Source organism: Eublepharis macularius, chromosome 18, assembly GCF_028583425.1.
Source record: "Eublepharis macularius isolate TG4126 chromosome 18, MPM_Emac_v1.0, whole genome shotgun sequence".
Taxonomy (NCBI): Eukaryota; Metazoa; Chordata; class Lepidosauria; order Squamata; family Eublepharidae; genus Eublepharis; species Eublepharis macularius.
Genome location: NC_072807.1, coordinates 31715864 through 31733108, shown reverse-complemented (window position 1 = coordinate 31733108; position 17245 = coordinate 31715864). Strand labels below are relative to the sequence as shown.

The 17245-nt window shown below is 45.0% G+C and overlaps 2 protein-coding genes across 2 annotated transcripts in view; both read right to left on the bottom strand.

Moving 5' to 3' along the window:
• Positions 1-6546, bottom strand: part of BBS4 (Bardet-Biedl syndrome 4) — a 33102-nt gene extending 26556 nt beyond the window's left edge. The window contains exons 1-2 of the mRNA XM_055002590.1: positions 6311-6546; positions 408-459 (exon numbers count right to left, since the gene is read on the bottom strand). Of these exons, the coding sequence (XP_054858565.1) occupies positions 408-459; positions 6311-6334 (76 nt within the window). The 5' untranslated portion in view covers positions 6335-6546. The remainder of the gene's footprint in view (positions 1-407; positions 460-6310) is intronic.
• Positions 6547-11828: 5282 nt separating this feature from the next.
• Positions 11829-17245, bottom strand: part of ARIH1 (ariadne RBR E3 ubiquitin protein ligase 1) — a 42467-nt gene continuing 37050 nt past the window's right edge. The window contains exons 13-14 of the mRNA XM_055002166.1: positions 16818-16930; positions 11829-15031 (exon numbers count right to left, since the gene is read on the bottom strand). Coding sequence (XP_054858141.1) covers positions 14947-15031; positions 16818-16930 — 198 coding nt within the window. The 3' untranslated portion in view covers positions 11829-14946. The remainder of the gene's footprint in view (positions 15032-16817; positions 16931-17245) is intronic.

Below are 17245 nucleotides of genomic sequence, written 5' to 3'. Positions count from 1 at the left end.
TTGGGAGAAAAGTGCTCAGGGAGAACTGTCCACTCGCCACACCTCCTTGCAATATACCTCAAATCTTCCCCCGCCAAACCCGGCATTATTGGGAACTGTGTATAATTAGACACTTGGATCTGTTGCTGTCACATCTTACATAATTCAGAATTATGCGCTCGGTGCAAATAATTTGTCAGTGGCACTAGACACTTTGTGTAAAGTCACTTCTGAGTTCATAGTGATTTGTACAGAGAAATCTCGCCCCCCCCTCCACCCCCATCCCCCAGTCACAGGTGATACAAGGAAAGGACAAGTCGGGTTAGATAGTTTCAAAAGTTACTCAGGAGCTGCATCCAGGAAAAGCTCCACCTTTATAAATTGCTTTCCCCCATTTAAACATGGTGTACACACATACTAGAACAAACCTTTTCCTGAGCAAATTTTTGGGAGGTCTGAGGCCACTGGGAAGGTTGCAATCTGAAATGACAACAAAAAAAAAGTCCATCCATTAGTAACTCAAAAGAGCTATTCAGAGATGAAGCTCAAAAAGAGGCTGACAAAGACAAATAATTTTCCTTTGAGGCATAGCCCCAGTAACAAGCTTCTTGTTTACAAAGTCTTGAGTAAGGCAGTTTATGTGTGAGGGGGCTACAACCAGGGCTTTTTTTCAACAGGAACGCGGTGGAATGGAGTTCCGGCACCTCTTGAAAATGGTCACATGGCTGGTGGCCCCGCCCCCTGATCTCCAGACAGAGGGGAGTTTAGATTGACCTCTGCGCCGCTCCATGGCACGGAGGGCGATCTCAACTCCCCTCTGTCTGGAGATCAGGGGGCGGGGCCACCAGCCATGTGACCATTTTCTCTGAGGGCAACCCACTGAGTTCCACCACCTGTTTTCCGAGAAAAAAAGCCCTGGCTACAACACAAGCAAGATTTCTAACTATAATGCAGCTGATAGTTTCAGTTAGGTAGCCACATTGGTCTGCAATAGAACAGCATGCTGAGAGGACCCACCTGGCAACAAAAACCCTTCATACGGAAACCTAGCCAGTCAGGAAAATACTAATTTAATACATTCTTTCAAGTATCTAGTCTTCTATGGAAGGAGCCGTTCAGCTACATGGACCCCCCTACTTACAGTGTGAAATGGTACATTCCAAACACAGGTTTACCACCTCAGCAGGAAACAGTCCTAAGTCTATAGATTTCGTCATTTATTTTTATTTATGTATGGGAACTAGAACATGCTCCTTGGAAAAGACCTGGGATGCTGGGCTTACCGACACGTTCGATCACTCGATCAATAAAACCCTACAGCCCATTAAGCCAACAACAGCAGTTCTCCAGCTGTTTGAGAGAGAAAAGGTAACGGAAGCCAAAGGAGGATCTGCAGAAACGAGGACGGACTCTCCCTTGAACAGACGCATCCAGAGCTTAAAAGCAAAGTCTCCCCACCATTAAAAAGGTATTTTGATCAGTGCTGCTTTTCAAGAAGTTTGCGTTTCAAAGCGCCCTGTACTTCATGGTGCTGCTTTTTAACATGAACGTGCAACTGAAAGTTATCGCAATCATTTCTGGCCACGGGGAGAGCCTCTCTGTCGTGAACAATGAAACCTCCGTGCTGAGGAGCTTTTGGCACAACTACCCCTATTCTTGCTTCCTTTGACACTGCTGTCATTTTCAAAACCCGTGTTTTGTGGTGAGGCACATCTTTTGTTAAAATACCCAGAGAGACCCATTCATTAAGGGAAAAGCACAAGGACTCGTTCAGCTCCAGAATCTTCAGGGAAGTTGCCCCACTCCTCATTTCCCCAACAATTGTATTCATCCAGACTTCAGAATGAACGCATTTAGCTCAGGGAATACAGTAAAGGAAAGGAGGACAAGCCTTTCTGGGTCAGAACCAGGAAAACAATACCATCTCTGGCACTATGCTCAGGTGTACACAGCTTTGGAACATAAAGTTCCTACTGAGCATTCAATCCAACAACACTTAAGAAAGTAAGAGATCAGTTATGGAAGTGATGCTAGTTGGGAAGGCAGATATCTTGAAGGACATTGCACTCCCCGCTTTCGATGGCGTTTGTCTGCACACCCAAGAGTTTAGGGGTTATACTGGATCCAGTGCTACTGCTAGAAAAGCAAGTTAAGGGAGCTGGAAAAAATGATTTCCACAAACTCAGTTTAGCCTGGAAGATGGCCCCTACCTCAACCTGGCCGATCTGACCACTTGGACCCACGCCATGGTAACACTGAGACTTGACTACAGTAATGCACTGTACAGAGGTCTCCCCTCTAAGTTAACTCAGAGGCTCCAGTTGGTGCAGAACGCTGCAGCTTCGCTATTATCAGGAGCCAGGAGGAGCATGTATGTTACTTCCATTCTGCAGTCACTCCATTGGCTACCTATCAGTTACTGGGTTCAACTGAAGGTACTGGCTATCATATACAAAACTCTTCATGGCTATGGTCCATCATATCTATGGAACTGCCTCTCTCCCTGTGTTCCACCACAGCAGATTCACTCATATGAACAGCGCCTTCTGCAGGTGCCACTTTGCACATGGGCAAAATCAACAGCTGCCCCTATGCGTACTTTCTGTTATGGCCTCCACTTTACGGAAGGCCCCTAGGTTAGGAAATCTCTTGCTCTCCTGGCTTTCTGCAAATGATGCAAAGCTGAATTATTCAAGAGGGCTTTTTACTTAGATAGGGCTGTAGTATAATGAAGCAGTCTTAAAGAATTGCATCATTCACTCTCCCTGGATCCTTTACACCTCATATTTGGTCAAACATCAGGGGGACACCCTGACTGAAAAGGGAGCTGCTGGAGAGAAGTGCACGGGGAAGGCCCCCTGGGTCCTCTCTTGAAAAGCCCTAGAAGCAGAGTGGTGGCAACCAGTTAAGTCCTATGCCCCGTTTGAGAGCTGGTGTGGACAAAAAGGAAGAATCCTTGGAAGTTCCCCACTCGCTTTCCATGACAACTCGCACAAAGCATTTGAGATTTACTTCATTTATTTGTGCATACTCATCTCTTTGTTATCTTCCCTCACTAAATACATACCTGCTTTTTAGCAACCCTTATTAAAAGTATATGAGGAACAACTACATGACTGATTGGCATCCATGCCAGGGACAGTAACAGCAACCATTCTATTTTTGTTCTAATCTGATAAAAACTCTCTCTCTCTCTCTCTCTCTCTCTCTCTCTCTCTCTCTCTCTCTCTCTCTCACACACACACACACACACACACACACACACACACACACAAAATTGTAAGGACCTTGATGACCAATGCATAATCTGATTAATCTGACAGCAGAGGGTGATGAAGCTGGGCTTCTACAGTCAGATGCCATATTCGCACAGTAAAAGAGGTGCCTTGTTCCTGATCGAAACAAGAGCATAGTTTTATTTCTGGGGTAAGGGGGAGAGAAGTAACAAACAGGGTTTACTGATGGATCAACTAGTGTTTAGAAGCTGAAAATTCCAGGCAAAGGTGAGTCTAAACTAACAAATAGCAATGTTGATTCAATTCCACGTGCCCTTGTCCCAAAGAGTATCCTTCATACTCAAATTAAAAGCAGCAATTCTAAAAGACTCCCAAATACTACTGCCGCAATGGGTAGCAGATGATTATTTTAAAAACCTGCCTAGCTGACCTAAAAACACTATGTTCTGAATTTTCTCCCGCCTCAGATTGAAATAAACTCTCTTCTCATCCACAGACCTAGCAGTTGAATCAGCAGGGAACGCCAGTAAAAAATACAGTGTAAGCACCACACTACAATCAAAATACCCCTTCCAATACCAAATATAGTCAAATGGAATTAGATCACCTATTGGCTTGTAACCCTTTTGCCAGATGGGTCACGCAGAGCTGAAATACCACTATTAAAAGAGCTGTTAAAGATCTTCGCTTAAGTTGTGGTCACCAACATTTTTTAATGTAAGTGACTCATATCCTCTAAAGAAACATACTGGAGGACGTTTCAAGAAATCCAGTGAGACAACAGCCTTCCTTACACAGCAACCCAATTTACCAGCATTCAGGTCAAGCAGGAGAACACAGAATATGCCTTCTTGCTCACAAAGGTTTGCACCTTAACCCTTGTTCAGAACTGTTTGGTTATTGCTTTTCTCGAGGGAAATACCAGCAGCAGCCAGAACACATTAAAAAGTTGCATAAAGTGAAGTTTTATAAAAGCAGAGCTTTATTCCAAATCAAAGACTCATCTAAGCTAACCTGGTCATGTGGACTGGTCTCAGACCCAGTGAAATCACTTCACTACAGATGCCCCGAAGTCTCAACTTAGGGCAAAGTCTTAACATTCTTAAGGCGTACTAGAGGAGTTATCTAGGTATTCAGAAATTAATAAATTAATCAGAATTTTACAAAACAGCCCCTCCAAAAGTGGCCGAATGAGGACTGAGCACGATTCAGAAAGCACAAAGTGTTGAGAGCTGGTGAAAGTCTGGTAAAGGGAGGGAAAGGGAGAGGGGAGGTAAAATGAGTCTGAGTCTCATGCTGCTGATAATCTTGAAAGAGGAACTGGGGCAGGAAGGTGGGATTCAGATCACCATGCTACCATGGGCGATCGTGAGCTAATCACTCTCTTAATATCATTACCTCACAAGGATTGTTGTGAGAATAAAGTGGGAGAAGGGACCCTGCGCACCTTAGAAGAAACGACAGGATAAACATTTAATAAATCCCCTCACACACACACAATTCCTCCCAGTTTACTCTAACAGGAAGTTGATTGTTGCCTGCTTATGAGCAAAAACATAAGCAAAGCAACGTTCTCTTCATGTTCAGGGGATCCTCCAGGTATGGAGAAACATACACATTTCTTTAAAAAGTATTACTGGGTACTGCCTGTGGACATAGAAGTGAATTTTTGGTTAAGTGGTCGGACTGCAAATTAGCACTCTGCTGGTTCAAATCCCACTCCTGTCATGAACTCAGCAGGTGGCCTTGGGTAAGCTGCTCCTCTCAGCCCCAGCAACCCAGCTGTATTGGGAAGATAACAACACTGATTTTGTTCTCCATTCTCAGTGGGGCACTAATCTATCTAGAGGAGTGGTATATAAATTACCACAGATTATTATTATTAGTGGTTGGACTGGGAATCGGCACTCTGCTCCCCTGTTGCATTGTGGAGATAACAACACTGACTTTGTCTAAAAGAGTTGTATATAAGCAGGGCTTTTTTCAGCTGGAATGCAGTGGAACAGAGTTCCAGAACCTCTTGAAGATGGTCACATGGCTGGTGGCCCCACCCCCTGATCTCCAGACAGAGGGGAGTTGAGCTTGCCCTCTGCAACTCCCCTCTGTCTGGAGATCAGGGGGTGGGGCCACCAGCCATGTGACCATTTTCTCCGAGGGCAACCCACTGAGTTCCACCACCTCTTTTCCCAGAAAAAAAAGCCCTGGCTATTATTATTCCACATCGTTTAATAGGGCACATCAAATGGCTTATGCTTCCTTTCAGCCATGTTTCATATCTGTATTCCCATATTTGGTGTAGCACCAGTTTGGTGTAGTGGTTAAGAGTGCAGCACTCTAATCTGGAGAAGGCAACTAGGTGACCTTGGGTCAGTCACAGCTTCTTGGAGCTCTCTCAGCCCCACCCACCTCATGGGGTGCTTGTTGTTGTGGGGATAATAATAGCCTACTTTGTAAACTGCTCTGAGTGGGTGTTAAGTTGTCCTGAAGGGAGGTAGATAAATTGAATGTTGTTGTTGTTGTTATTTGAATTGCAGGCTTTTAACATTTCTGCCAAGCATGCATCCCATTGCATTGTTTAGTGAAATGACCCAGCTGTTGATTGCATGGACTCACACTTCTGTAATCCACCTTGTGTCTCAGTGAGAAAGGTGGAGTATAAATAAAAGAAACTAATAAATAAGAGAAACACACCCTTCAAACACCACCACGGCGAATCCCACAAGCCAACCAATCCTCTCTACTTCCTAGACCTGCTCCTCTTTCATGAGCTTGCCAGCCCATGACCGTTCTCCACATCCTGTTGCAGCGAGTTCTGCAGGTTAATTATCCATTGATCAGGAACTGGGCAGTGGGAGAATCATCTTAACCCCTAACAAAAGGTGTCCTTGTTTTCCTTCCCCTCCCCACCAAGAACCGGCCAAAAACATCTTAAAATAGATTTTTATAAATATCTAGACTAGATGATGAAACGAAGCGAAGAAAAATAGGGCTCGTGGAAGCGGGCGGGGGTGGGAGAGAGAAGGGCAGGAGGCTCCCCCTTCCCGGGATGTGGAGGGAGGGCGGGAGTAAAACGGGAGGAAGGAGACCCCTCTCACCGGCTGGGCCTTCACCTCCGCCATGCCGCTCGGAGGCCTCCAGAATCTGCCTTGTTACCAAGGTTACCGGGCGCCTCGTAAGGCTTCAGCCGTTGCTGTGGTTATCCACAGGCCCCGTTTCCAAGGTTACCAGCCAACTCGGAAGGTATCGCGAGCTGCGCAGGGTACCCGGATGTTCCGTTGCCAAGAAACCTAGCGTCACCCCCTATCTCCACCCCCCGCCCGCAACGCGCAAGATGCGAAGACGAGAAAAGCAAGGTCGCGGCCGCCGCAAGGGCCGTCGGGATTGGAAAAGGGTGACGTAACCAAAGTGATTAGCTCGCCTTATAAGCCCTTTTCTCCCCCCCCCTTCACAGCATTGGTCTCGTCCAGCGAGCTGCAAGAGGTCGGGGCGACAAGGAGCACAGTGGACTACGCCATTTTAGCCGGGGGGAAATGAATGGGAAATAATGAGACAGATGAAACCTTATCCCTTCGCTGCGGTTTATACTTGAATGAGAATCAGTCATCTTCCCTGCAAATGTACAGCCTTGCTGTTGGCAGGCTCTTCAACTGTGTTTATTAAAAATGTGACTTGGAAGTTGTTTCCTTTTATTACTTGGGCAGGATAAAGCCAACCAGAGACAGCGAGGAAAAGATATAATCTGCTTCGATGAGACAGTGATACCGACTTGGGAAGTAAATTGCTGACCAAAGTGGGACTTATTCTTGAGTAAACATGCACAAGAGTACATTTTTATTAAAGTGTGCCCCGCAAACTGATTATTTTAAACGTTGAATAATTATCCTTTGATATTTAACAAAAAAAGGATTTATTGTCGAAGGCTTTCACGGCCGGAGAACGATGGTTGTTGGGGGTTTTCCGGGCTGTATTGCCGTGGTCTTGGCATTGTAGTTCCTGACGTTTCGCCAGCAGCTGTGGCTGGCATCTTCAGAGGTGTAGCACCAAAAGACAGAGATCTCTCAGTGTCACAGTGTGGAAAAGATGTAGGTCATTTGTATCTACTCAGGAGGGGTGGGGTTGAGCTGAGTCATTCTGTAAGAGTTTCCCAGGGTGTGGAATGCTAATGGCGGGAGGCTTCACTGTAACCTGAGGAGGTTCTTTTGCATATGGATTGGTGCTTGATGTGCTAATCTTCTCTGCAGGGCTATTGTCGGGTGTGGAGTGTTTTGTTGGCCTGGTGTTTTTCAGAACTGGAGCCCATGCTCTGTTCATTCTTAAGGTTTCTTCTTTCCTGTTGAAGTTTTGCTTATGCTTGTGAATTTCAATGGCTTCCCTGTGCAGTCTGACAAAGTAGTTGGAAGTGTTGTCCAGTATTTTGGTGTCCTGGAATAAGATACTGTGCCCTGTTTGAGTTAGGCTATGTTCAGCCACTGCTGATTTTTCAGGCTGTCCAAGTCTGCAGTGTCTTTCATGTTCTTTTATTCTTGTCTGGATGCTACGCTTTGTGGTCCCGATGTAAACTTGTCCACAGCTGCAGGGTATACGGTATACTCCTGCAGAGGTGAGGGGGTCTCTGCTGTCTTTTGCTGATCGTAGCATCTGTTGTATTTTTCGGGTGGGTCTGAATACTGCTTGAAGGTTATGCTTTTCCATAAGCTTTCCCATCTGATCAGTAATTCCTTTGATATATGGCAAAAACACTTTTCCTGTAGGTGACTGTTTTTCCTTGGTTGTTTGATTCATCCTGGGTTTGATTGCTCTTCGGATTTCATTTCTGGAGTAGCCATTTGCCTGAAGTGCGTGGTTTAGATGATTAATTTCCTCATTGAGAAAGCGCGGCTCACATATCCGTCTTGCACGATCCACTAATGTTTTCATTATGCCTCTTTTCTGTCGGGGGTGGTGATTGGAGTTTTTGTGTAAGTACCGATCAGTGTGAGTTGGTTTCCTGTAGACCTTGTGACCTAACTGAAAGTTTGCTTTGCGGATGACCAAGGTATCCAGGAATGAGAGTTTTCCCTCACTTTCTTTCTCCATTGTGAATTGTATGTTCAGGTGGATGTTGTTGAGATGATTCAAAAACTCCCTCAATTCTTCCTCCCCATGGCTCCAAATGATGAATGTATCATGTTCTACATGGAACATTTTGAAAAAACATTTTGAAAAAACAGCTCTAGAATCAGCACCCCACAAACCCAGTGTATGGTTCCGGTTTGTGGATGATACATTCATCATTTGGAGCCATGGGGAGGAAGAATTGAGGGAGTTTTTGAATCATCTCAACAACATCCACCTGAACATACAATTCACAATGGAGAAAGAAAGTGAGGGAAAACTCTCATTCCTGGATACCTTGGTCATCCGCAAAGCAAACTTTCAGTTAGGTCACAAGGTCTACAGGAAACCAACTCACACTGATCGGTACTTACACAAAAACTCCAATCACCACCCCCGACAGAAAAGAGGCATAATGAAAACATTAGTGGATCGTGCAAGACGGATATGTGAGCCGCGCTTTCTCAATGAGGAAATTAATCATCTAAACCACGCACTTCAGGCAAATGGCTACTCCAGAAATGAAATCCGAAGAGCAATCAAACCCAGGATGAATCAAACAACCAAGGAAAAACAGTCACCTACAGGAAAAGTGTTTTTGCCATATATCAAAGGAATTACTGATCAGATGGGAAAGCTTATGGAAAAGCATAACCTTCAAGCAGTATTCAGACCCACCCGAAAAATACAACAGATGCTACGATCAGCAAAAGACAGCAGAGACCCCCTCACCTCTGCAGGAGTATACCGTATACCCTGCAGCTGTGGACAAGTTTACATCGGGACCACAAAGCGTAGCATCCAGACAAGAATAAAAGAACATGAAAGACACTGCAGACTTGGACAGCCTGAAAAATCAGCAGTGGCTGAACATAGCCTAACTCAAACAGGGCACAGTATCTTATTCCAGGACACCAAAATACTGGACAACACTTCCAACTACTTTGTCAGACTGCACAGGGAAGCCGTTGAAATTCACAAGCATAAGCAAAACTTCAACAGGAAAGAAGAAACCTTAAGAATGAACAGAGCATGGGCTCCAGTTCTGAAAAACACCAGGCCAACAAAACACTCCACACCCGACAATAGCCCTGCAGAGAAGATTAGCACATCAAGCACCAATCCATATGCAAAAGAACCTCCTCAGGTTACAGTGAAGCCTCCCGCCATTAGCATTCCACACCCTGGGAAACTCTTACAGAATGACTCAGCTCAACCCCACCCCTCCTGAGTAGATACAAATGACCTACATCTTTTCCACACTGTGACACTGAGAGATCTCTGTCTTTTGGTGCTACACCTCTGAAGATGCCAGCCACAGCTGCTGGCGAAACGTCAGGAACTACAATGCCAAGACCACGGCAATACAGCCCGGAAAACCCCCAACAACCAAAAAAAGGATTGTATTGTCGAAGGCTTTCACGGCCGGAGAACAATGGTTGTTGTGGGTTTTCCGGGCTGTATTGCCGTGGTCTTGGCGTTGTAGTTCCTGACGTTTCGCCAGCAGCTGTGGCTGGCATCTTCAGAGGTGTAGCACCAAAAGACAGAGATCTCTCAGTGTCACACTGAGATCTCTCAGTGTCACAGTGTGACACTGAGAGATCTCTGTCTTTTGGTGCTACACCTCTGAAGATGCCAGCCACAGCTGCTGGCGAAACGTCAGGAACTACAATGCCAAGACCAGGGCAATACAGCCCGAAAAACCCACAACAACCAAAAAAAGCATTTTTATATTTTTTGCATTTATTACTATTTTAGCCTCTTCTGCAAAATTAGTAAGCGCAGCTTTGATGCTCATTCACATAACTGGAACGAAGGCGGCCTCCTCTCATTTTATTTTACTTCTGTTCCTTCAGTTATCTCATTCTGGCCCAAGGTCAAATATGAATTGAAAGTGCCTCTGCCTGGAACCTTTTTTTCCTGTAATTTTATACATTCTTAAGCAGAAGTAGAAAAGAGCAGAAGTGAGCTGTGACTCACGAAAACTCATACCCTACCACAGATTTCGGGCGCTACTGGACTCTTTTCTACCGCTACAGACAAACACGGCTACCCTATTTATTTTATTCGATTTATACCCGGCCCTCCCCACAAATGGGCTCAGAAGCGAGATCTGAAGTGCAAAAGATTAAGCCTTCAAAATCTTGTTGATCTCTTAAGGTGCCACTGAATTTAAATCCTACTGGTTTACTGCAGGCCAACACGGCAGCCCACCTAAAACTTGGGCAGAAATAGTATTTTCTAAACATTTGCCCTATTCTTTGTACTTAAACCTTAAGAGGTCGTTCTCTGCTTGCACACAATGTTGCAAGTATAATTCCATCTGTTGACTTCTGTCTTACTAGTATTTGCTGTATCTCGAACTACTTTCAGTAAAATAGTTTCAGGGTGACCAAGCAAAAAGGCACCTTCTCTGCTGACTAGCTTCCCCCCCAAGACGTCCATAGTCTTTGGGCAACAGAATTGTGCTTCAGTCACACAGGTGCAACAAGTAACCTCAGCCTCTTGATAAAAAAAGTTGGAAGCAGTTTTCAACCAGGCATCCAAGCCACCTTTATGATAAAGGCAGAAGAAAAAGCCAGTTTCTATAGAAACCGTCCCCAACTGTGTTGAATGCATTGTCAAGGTTAATTGCTAAAAGCAGACACAGCTTTTAGAGGGTCTCAGTCTTGCAGTCATTAACAAGAAAAAAATGAATTTTAATGTTCTTTTCTAAGCAAGCACCATGCCCAACCATTCTTTCCACCAATCAACTGAGCTTAAACCTACCATGGGCTGGATAATGTAGAAAAATGTTGAAGTTCTCATGGGGCTGTAGAGCAAGGATGTCTTGATAAGAGCAGCAAACACATTTCCCATGTATGCTTCTTGCATTACTCCACATGGCTACTGAAACTGAGGGTAATGATTAGAGGTACTGCCCCCACCCCACCCCCTGCCAGCAGTTACCTTACAGTATTGATGAATGTTAAGTGGCCTGAATGTTAGCTCTGTTGCTAAGCTCTGGGCATCAATTTTGAATGTCAGTGCAAGGGTTAGGGGGGTGGTGAAGATCAGGCCAAGATAGAATACTGGTGTATCCAATATGAAAGAGATGGGAGAGACTGCAAACTGTGATTCACATATAGCTTTCTCAACCTCAGTTTGAAGAGTTGCAAAGTCGTTTTCTAAAAAGGCCAGCTTCGCCCTGGCTCATTCTACCTGCCATTGGCCAAGGCTGCTGCCTGAACCATTACAAGAGAGCAAAAAGGCCAGTGTTTTTTGCTGTGAGCATCCATAGGCCAAGACTGCTCCCTGAACGGGGAGCAAAGCCCCACCGTTTTTGCTGTGAGCATAACAATGTAGCCTGTGAGTGCTTAACCAGATGCAGCTGGAACCACAAGCCGAGCACTCAAAAACTGAACTGCCATCAGCCTATCCCGACTTTCGAGAGAACCATCCCATGCGGAAAACAAGCTGCGTGAGCAAGGACTGCTCGCTCTCCAGAGTTGGAAAATACTGGAAGCAAACACAAGTAACTAATGAAATAACAAAATAAAAGTTTATTAGAATTAGGAACGCTTTCTCTCCCTCTGTTTAGCCTTAACACGGAACAGTCCAGCAGTTACAATGAAGTCTAAGAACAGTTATTTCCATAGCATGAGGTGCTCTCTAGGTGGGAAAAATTAAGACCACGAGTCTTCCAGGCAGTCAGCCCAACTCCCGATTGTCTCACCACCACCCCCCCCCCAGTGCTGGATGATAGGATCTTCAAAGAACACTGCTCTCATTTCACGCAATAACTGATTTTTCTAATACAGCAGTTGCACTAAAACATTTCAGGGTTAAATGTTTCTGAAAAAAATTAAGACTGTCTTATACATAAACTACAGAAAACCAAAAACAGCTGCAGGTGAATGAAGTGGAAGGGGAGGGGGGTGGTGCTAAACAGACCGGCGATCAAGCTCGAACCTCCTGTTGGTGTGGCTACAGACTTGTTTTTTTAAATTAAAAAAAAAACAATTAGCCCATGATAAACACAAACCATCAAAAGCTTGGAGTAGCATCTTCACTGCCAAGTTACTTTGCTTTTGAGAAGGGACCGCTTTGAAAGGAGAGAGAAAAGACCAACAAGCAAGCTGCTGGCAAGAGCTCCTGATTAAGTAACTTGCTCAGAAAAGCCCAGAGTTTTAGAGAGTTTTCCAAAATCAGATGGCAAGATCTTCAGGAGCACAAGATAAACATCATGTTGATATAATCATTTGGGGTCGTTATTTTAGTTGGGGAAGGGGTGGGGGAAGAATGGCAAGAGCAAGGAGTTTTGGAACAAAAAAATCTGGGGAGGGGGGAGAAATGCTGAAAGCATGAGAACATTCATCCGATTCACACACCCACACAATATGACCACCTGTTCCATCAAGCTTGTTCCAAACGAAGATGCCTTTTAGAAAGCAGGAATCTTATAGTATGCTAAAAAATAGACTGGAAGTTTTCGATCTTGGATGGCAGCGTGCAAAAGGCATTGTGGAGGCGCATGGCAGAAAGTCTTGGGAGACCTGTCCGAGTGGTGGTTGCCCCATGCTCAGTTCAGTGAAGTAGAATCCTGTGAATATTCAGTCTCCTCTGAAACCTGCTATGGTTTTCTCTAATACAGCCTTTACTAAGGGAGTAATGAACACATTCGCTACACAACAGTGTACGCACACATTCGGCATCTTGGAAACTGCAGCAAGTCAAAAGCAAACAAGCCCTTTCACAAGCAAGGGGGGAAATGAACTGATGCAAAGCCCGGTTTCTCTTTGTGACACTGGGCAGTGTCAGGTCAGTCCCCACGGATGGTGGAATCTTTGACTTTGCAACAGCATTTGTGACATACCATGAACTTTCTGAAACTCATTGCGTTTCAAGCCTCTGCCGGATTGCAGGGGGGGGGGGGGCACTGCTATCAAAGAAATGCAAGTCCAGTGCACTCCCTGGGTGCATGAAATTCATCAAAACAGATCTTTTGATCCTTGGTCACAGTCTCTAGTTGCAAGACCAATGTGAGCAGCCTATAGGAGATTGGTTTGACATACAGGGCCCCTTTTTAAGATCAACTGTGTACACAGATTCTCTACTCTTTTCAAGTTAACACTATCATGGTGGAAAAGATACCATAGGGAGGAGGGTCCTACGAGTAAGATGATTTAATTACTAGACCCCACTTTGTGTTTTAACACAGCTGTTTGTCAGAAAAAAGAGACTATAAAATTACTCTGGGAAGCTGAAATGCACTCAACTCATCCCTCTTGCGGGAACAAGCTCCCCAGCAGACCTCAGGGACTGCAGGCCCTTCGCAGCTAGATGGGAGAATTTGCTGCTAGAAGGCACTCGTCCATAGTATTCAAGCCCCGGAAATATTATCCACAGCAACTCCATTTTCATTTCTGGCACTGTGCAACTGCCAAAAACGAGCAACAAGGAATGTTCCATTCGAGCGCTCAGATCACAGAGAAAATTCCTAACACGTCCTATGAATGACTGAGAGCTGGGTGGCAGGGCGGATGCCTCACGTGCGTGGAAACAGCTAGGATGATCCAGAGGGGTGATACGCCAAGCAAAGAGACAAAAGCAGCCAGGATTACAACACTTTCATTTCCAAACAGAAACACACTGGGGGGGGGGGCGCCAGGGGGATCAGTTTGCATTAGAAGCTGGAAGGGTGAGCGGGACGGTGTCCATTGCCAGCAAAGGAACACACCCAAACCATGGAACATTTGCAAAGGAGCTGCGGAAGGAACAAAAGGAAACCAAGAATCTCTTGAAAACTTTTTGAGAATAGAAAGAAAGGAAGAGTCGTCATAGCAGCACACCCTTCCCCCATCCCGATCCCAGGGAAAAAGCAAACTGAAAGAAAATGCACAGCAAATAGACATAATCTTGAAGATTTTTAAAGAATAAATATTTTTTGTAATTAAACATTATGCAAACACGTGCCACGCCTGCTCTTTGCCCATGCATATGCGCTATTTACAATTTTGAAAAATACTGTGTCGTCCTCTTTGTTTTTAAAAGTCATATACAAAGTCCCCCCCTTTGCTTTTGTCCCCTTTCACCCCCTCCCCCCAAATCCTCTTTACAATAAGCCAAACAACATTCACCCATGAACTGGTACATGTGTGGGGGGAGCCCAGGGGAAGGGCAGGGAAGGAAGGGAGGGGGGTGGTGGTGGAAATCCCATACCAAAGTACATCAAAATGGCTGGTTGGACATGAAAAGCAGTGTGTCAAGAAACAGTTTAAAATTTCATCTGTAATACGCATAGGAGAAAGGTTGGGGGGAGAGAAGAAGTCAGCTTGGAGAATGAAGCTACGTTACAAGTTAAAGTTGGAGAGTTTTGTTTCTTTTTTTTAGTGCGTCTGTCACACTTAACTGGCCACCTAGAATACTGTTGTACAATGGTTTATCTACCTTTTTTTTATTACAATATAATTTACTTAAATTTTTTTTTCCATGAACAAAAACAAAATTCCGGTACTACAGACCAGCGGGTGTAATAGGCATACTTGCCCCCTTTTTGTGTGTGTGTTTTGCTTTTTTAATTGCATGAGCACTCTAGATGGTCAAAGGTTTTCAGAGTTCGGGTTTTTTTGTTTTGTTTTTTTTATGCAGGCCCGCCTCAGTCCTCAATATACTCCCACAGGTCCTTCTCGTAGCCTTCATGCACATGCTGCAACAAAACCCTTCGTCTGCTCTCGCAGTATCTGGAAAAGAAAAAAGGGCGTGACAATGGTTAGTAAGAGGGACCCCCAAAGGGTTGTTTCCATATGTCGGGTTATTTCAAGGTTCCTGTGGGGGCTTTACACAGAGTCAGCAACGGCTCTGTAATGATTTTAAGTAAATGGGTGCATGTGTCTTTAAATGCTTGGTTTGAGCTAGGTGAAGAGTGGGGGTGAGAGAGGGAAGAGTGAGTGATATACTGGTTGATGACAGAGCGTGGGTGGAGTGAATGCAGTTTATACTGAGAGTGCAGAGAGAAAAGTTTTCAGTCAGAAGAAAGCAGGCTAGCTGTGTGCTGCCGGAGTACACTGAAGTATTTATGAGAGAAATATAACCTGTGTGGAACCTGAACTGAGCATGTTTGTGAAAGGACACTCAGTCAGGGAAAGAGAGGCCAGCTGTGTGCTGCCTGAGCAGGTTTAATATTTCTGTGAATGAGAGTCAGAGAAAGAGGCTAGCTGCGTGCTGCCTGAGTATATTGAAGTATTTGTGAGAGAAATATTGAGTCTAGTGAAAAAGGCTAACTGTGCGTGAAGCCTTAGAAGAGATCTGTGTGAATGAGTTTATAGGAAGTAACTTTAAGAACTGAGAACTACGTTTATGAAACTGATACGCTTCTTGACTAAATAAAAGTTTATTTTGTTTTGTTATATCCCAGAGTAGCTGTCATTGCTATATCCCATTCCTATCCTCAGGGCCACATAGAACCACGAAGGAGCCTGACGCCTAGGAACGTTACCAAAGGGAAAACTTAAATAAAGTATATTGCAATATAAATATTCCTGGTGGCAGCAAACTACCCAGAGGGTGTTAAGGGAAAGATTAAAAGAAAAATCTATTCAAAGAAAGTAAAGGTCGTAACAGGCTCTGAGGAAGTCTATGCCCTGCCTCTTCCTTAAACGGAAATAAGCTGCTCATAAGAGATCCCCATTTGGCAGTTTGCACAGTTGCGTTCACGCCAAAAAAGGGGATCCGTTTTGGAGTTTGTGCATTGCTGGAGGGCAGACGGGTGCTTCTGCACACTTGCTACTTATGTTCATTCTAAGCCGTCTGTGCTCAGTTTTCCCAGCCGGATCTTAGCCTTTCACATGGGCCCTGGGCTTAACACCCATGATATTTACAAATCCGTAACTTGCATGGCTGCAAACGTCTTTCTCCCCATGGGTAAAACAGAGCACAGCAACGCATGCAAACCAAATCCCCCACCAAGAAGGACGCTTGGTGGGCCTCTTCCTGCCCACCCTTCAAATGCCAAGGGAAGCCACTCAATAAAATCACGCACTGCAGCTGGGAGCACATGTCACATCAGATGTGCCAGTCCTTCTGCCATGCATCTTTGCCCTCTGAAAACTTCAAGCAGGAAGACAACAAGTTTTTTGTAAGCAATCATGGGTCAGGCTCCACCTATGGCTCAACAAAGCAGGCAGTTTTTTTGGGGGGGGGGGGATGTATGCGCTAGATCCTCATCTAAGCTTATAAAAAAAAAGTGGGTTAAAAGCAAGAAGCCCTAGACTAGAGCTTTTAGCTCTGCCAACACTAGTTTCGCTTCCCCCATGGCTGCGTGCGACTTGCCGCTGAGCTCAGCTGCTAGATCCCGCTGTGCCAGCTGATCAGGGAAGGTGGCGGAAGGCCAAGAGGAAATTGCCCAGCCAGCTTCTCTCCCTTTCCCACAAGCCGTACTGGTAGTTTTCAAGGCCGTGATGTGGTTGAATTCATTTTGTGCTCCAGATTTCAGCCACAGACAAACCCACCATTTCGAAAGGAGTATACCTGTACTTATCTTGTACTTTCTGCTTTATGTCTTGCAGTGAATCTTGGGATATATCTCGTTCCAGATACCCAGAAAGGACCTCGGTAGCATTTTCCAGATCTGCTTGATTATTCTAGGAACGCAAACAAAAGCACCCCTTTTTAAGAATTCAGGCTGTTCCTCAGCAGGAGAGGCATGTAGCGCTGAAATGCACCTCGTGAGAGAATCTCTTTGTAGGAATTTAGCACTATCTGCTAGCATACAGTCATTCAACCTCCAAGCATAATAAAATAACCAATGTCTTATGAATGGCTGACAGGAAGTCTCTTCCTCCAGAAACCCGGAATTCAAATGAATACCGGACATAGCTTCTTGCTGCGCTACAGGTGCAAGACTTGGTCTCTTTACTTGAGGAAGGCAAAACAGAAGTCACCCGAGGTCATCATGA